Genomic DNA, 4,716 nt, shown 5'->3' with positions numbered 1-4,716 from the left:
ATATATATATATATATATATACACACACACACACATGTATGTATATATATATTTGTGCATGTGTGTGTGTATTTGTTTCACTGCACCCTACCCATGACAACCAGTGTTGGTGTATGTCCCATAACTTGGTGGTTCAGCAAAAAGAGATTGATAGAATAAGTACCAGGCTAAAAAAAAAAAAAAAAAAAGCACTGGTGACGATTTGTTCAACTACTGCATTAAACGATGAAGATGAAAAAAAAAAAAGAAATAAAAAAGGATATTTCTTTCTGGAATCAAATCGATAATTTTACTAATGTTTTCACTGCGCAAAATATCCTGATCAACAAGGGCATAACCTTCAAAGAATTCTTCAATAATTTCAATTGATCTCCTGTAAAGAAACAAAATGCAAACTAGATGAAAGATAATTTCTGAGTGAACATATTTTGGAAACGAGACCAAAAAACACACAGGAAAGGAAAAAAAACAAAACAACAAACACCCAGTTTTTTTTTTTTAATTAAAGAACCTTTTCTTGGTTCGGTTAAGCGTTTTGTGATTATATTTCGTCTGTGATGTGGGCTTTCAGGTTGAGTCTCACTGTAGTACCTTGAGCAAGTGTCTTCGACAATAGTCTTTGGCTGACAAAAGTCTTGTGAGTAAATGTGGGAGATGGAAACTGAAAGAAGCCCATTGTATGTATATAGGTGCAGGCATGGCTGTGTGGTAAGAGTTCAGTCCTACTGCGTGGATATTATCATTTTTAGTGTTTAATTTTCTAAGCATGTATGGCTAAGATGGAATTTACTTGGGCAGATTTTCTACAGCCAGATGCACCTCCCTGTAGTCAACCCTCACCTGTTTCCAACCAAGGTAGTGTCTCCCCATGGCCAGACATGTTTTCACAGAATACTGGAAATGAATGACACTGCTTGTATGACAGTGACTCTCATTTACAACTATCACACACTGTCATGACAAGGAGAGACACAAACACACTCACACAACATATGTACATACATATACATATAAAATGGGCTGCTTTCAGTTTCCACCTACCAAATCTTCAACAGGTTCTGGCACCACTCTGTCTATTTGCATGTCCTAGCAATGGGAATCATTATACTGAACAAACAATAAAAGAAGACAGAACTTTTACTCACTCAATGAATGGATGGATTGGCTCCTGCAAAACTACTTTCTTCACATTGTTTTCACCACCCTAGGAATAAGATTAAGAAAGAAAAATACCACATGGTGTGTACATGCACATTTATCTACATGTTATTATCACACACACACACATATATGAGGGGATGCTGGAAACTTCCTGGCTCTGGGTAAAAGAAAATTACAGGAGGATCAGTTAATTATGATTTTATACAACATATTCCCCTCTAGGATCCACACACTTATTGTAGTGGTTCTTCAGTTTTTCTGAACCCTGTAAAAGAACTTGGAAGGTTGGGTCTCCAACTGGGGCTTTTGCAATACCCTTAAAGCCAGGAACTTTTCTGCACCCTCTCTTAAATACACCACATTCACTCAAGTACAAAATGCCATCTCAAATTTAAGTTGACTCCCTCACCTTCTTGTACTTAAAAATCAATCACTAAAAAATATATCTACTTTCCTTTCCACACTTGAATTCTTTTAATGTATTGCATAAAAATTCTTACATGGTAAATATTGCACATATGTATACACACACACACACACACACAGAGTTAATCCAAGGACTTGTTTTATTCATCCATCTTTGTTGAACCACACTGTATCTACATTGAACGAATACCTTGGATGTGCACCACATCACAAGATATACATACATATATGTGTGTGTGTGTGTTTGTATTATGCATACATGTATAATATACACACACACACACACGTTAGTTCAGAAATAAGGCCACAATCAAAGTAAGATATAAAACAACTAGTCTTGACTATAATACTATTACAAAATGCTGCAGATTATTTTCAACATGTTCCATATACAAAACTATCAGCCCTTCCGTATTGAGTTTCTTCTATTTCGTTAACATCGCCTCCAAAGACAGAGGTTATATTTCAGACAGTTAACACTAGAGGGGAGCTAATTCACTAGACTGATGAACTACTTCAGTCTTCATGATGAAAACTGATAATCACACGACCTATAGAGTAATTATGTCCCCTGGTCTTGGGACATTAATCGTTTGAACACGGAGTGGATATCCCCGCTCAAAATTTTATTAGTGTTAACTGCGGCAAATGGTTTTAATACACGGATTTGGAAAAAAACCTTTTCGGATTTTCTTAAACTTTTTTTTTTTCACATGCGTCATCAAATTTCTCTTTACAGAGCAAGAATCAAATAAATTAGTGGCGGATATAAAAATCGTATTGAAAAAGTACTTCAGAAGCAGAAAATATAAATTCTGTTTTGTGGTGGATCATTAATATCATCGCAGGAATAACCATGAAATTTAATCATGCAGTTAAAAGAGTTAGCGTATGCCATAAATCTCTGAAATAAACTTTGAATTAACAGGCATCCACCAAGAGATTAGCAGTTAAATCTAACATGTAATTTTTTCTCCTTCTAATGATTGATATGTTAAACAGTCAAAACTGAAGGAAAAATAAAAAAAATAAAATGTTTGAAATTAGAATTCAAAGTAATATTTTGTTTGTACTATTTTTTTCTATTAAGGAATACATTTTTGTATTCATGTGATCTTTAATTTTTTTACTAAAGAATTTGTAGTTGATCAAATCATCAACAGTACTTATTTTTTAAAGCCTTGTACCCATTCTATAGGGGTCTCCTTTTGGGGGCGTAAGCATACGAACACTAGTTGTCAAGCAGTGGTGATTGGACAAACACAGACACACACATCTATGCACATGGCAGGCTTCCTTCAGCTCCTCTCTACCAGGGGGTCTTTTACCCTTTACATTTGACAAACTAATCTAAATGCTAAAGGGTTAATTAATAAAGGCTGCTGGACCAGGCTTATGACTTGGGGTCCCGGGGTCCCAATCAACAACAACAGTTTCAAAATAACATTTACAAACCTTGACAATACTTAGATATTCTGCAATAGCAGCTCTGCCACTTGGGCCGAGTTTGCGTGCTGTACTGTCACACACCCAACAGTGAACACCTCGGCGCCCAGAATAGACCCACAGCAAATGGTCAAAACCGAAATCATCTGAGAAAAGACAAATACACATAATTTAAAGAATGAAATAAGTTTGAAACAAATTTTACACCATTTCAAGTGTGGCTGTTGCCAGTACCTCCTGACTGGCCTTCGTGCGGGTGACACGTAAAAGCACCCAGTACACTCTCTTAGTAGTTGGTGTTAGGAAGGGCATCCAGCTGTAGAAACTCTGCCAGATCAGATTGGAGTCTGGTGTAGCTAAAAAAAAAAAATTTAAAAAAACTAAGTTGCCAGTTTCCTGTTTTCCTTGGCACATGTTTCCCGTCTGGATGGGATGCCGGCCCAGTACAGGATTATTCATTTTTTGCCAGCTAAGTGGACTGGAGCAACATGAAATGAAGTAATTTGCTCAAGAACACAATGTATTGCTCAGTCCAGAAATTGAAACCACAATCTCATGATCCTGAGCCTAGCACTCTAACCACTAAGAACAGAGGATGCTTGCCCCATTTTATTCAGTCTCCACACATTCCCCCACACCATACAGCATCACAATGTACTGTTTTGTTTCAAATCCACAAACCTTAAGAGTTACAAAAACAACCAGACACTTACCTCTTAATGCTTTGTCCAGGATTTTGATAGCTATAATCATTAGGGGCCAACATCTCTTACAAATCTGGGCACCACTGAAACATTGGAAAAAAAAAAGATTAAGTGTGTGTGTATGTATGTGTATAAATGTCCACATGTTCCTGTATATGTTACGGGTGTATCGAGTTACTTCCCTCAAAAAAAAAGGGAAATTTGGTCAAAATGAAACACGGAATAAGCAGCAGGCTAGACTAAGTACTGGAATCAATATGATTGACTAACAGCCTTGAAAGCGGTACCCCAACATGGCCAATGACTGAAACCAATAATCAAAGACAAAAAAAAAATGTATATAATAATAATAATAACAAAAATGAGGAAAATCTTACGAGCAGCAGCTCCTGACGTCATCGTAATCTGTCATATCAATATCAAAGACCAATTCTTTCTCTTCTGCCACAAAACTGCTTGCTTTGATGGTTTTGCTTAGTCTGGGCTGCAAGAGACATATTGTAGTTATATTTACTTAAGGTAGAAAGCAATTTGATGGAGAAAGAAATCTTCATATGTAATAATTGTATAGGAGTAAGATCACCCATAAAATGTGTTCATGTGCTCAGACAGGTCACTAGAAGTTATGAGAAGTTTTGGCACAGCAGTTTTGGCATCGCTGATTTGACACTGACTTAAACTGACATAAAACCTTTTTATGTTTCTCTCATTTTCTCTCTCTGTTTCTCTGTGGGAGCATATTTCTCCTGATGTGTACGAGAGGGAAAATATCTATGTTGCGTTCGATTAATAAATTACAATGTCACTCTCAGTGGAGGCACATGGCTTAGTGGTTAATGTGTTGGGCTCATGATTCTACTCAAATATTCAGGCCAACATAAGCCTTGTGAGTGGATTTGGTAGACGGAAACTGAAAGAAGTCCGTTATGTGTGCGCATATATATATATATATATATATATATATATATATATATATATA

The 4,716-nt window shown here is 36.3% G+C and overlaps 1 protein-coding gene across 1 annotated transcript in view; it reads right to left on the bottom strand.

The window, feature by feature from the left end:
* Positions 1–4,716, bottom strand: part of LOC106867717 (DNA primase small subunit) — a 9,777-nt gene that overhangs the window by 3,351 nt on the left and 1,710 nt on the right. The window contains exons 2-6 of the mRNA XM_014912679.2: positions 4,115–4,221; positions 3,747–3,820; positions 3,043–3,179; positions 1,146–1,204; positions 264–373 (exon numbers count right to left, since the gene is read on the bottom strand). Of these exons, the coding sequence (XP_014768165.2) occupies positions 264–373; positions 1,146–1,204; positions 3,043–3,179; positions 3,747–3,820; positions 4,115–4,221 (487 nt within the window). The remainder of the gene's footprint in view (positions 1–263; positions 374–1,145; positions 1,205–3,042; positions 3,180–3,746; positions 3,821–4,114; positions 4,222–4,716) is intronic.

This window comes from Octopus bimaculoides, chromosome 22 (assembly GCF_001194135.2).
Source record: "Octopus bimaculoides isolate UCB-OBI-ISO-001 chromosome 22, ASM119413v2, whole genome shotgun sequence".
Classification (NCBI taxonomy): domain Eukaryota; kingdom Metazoa; phylum Mollusca; class Cephalopoda; order Octopoda; family Octopodidae; genus Octopus; species Octopus bimaculoides.
Note: the sequence above shows the minus strand (reverse complement) of the source record. Positions and strands in the feature narration are given on the sequence as shown.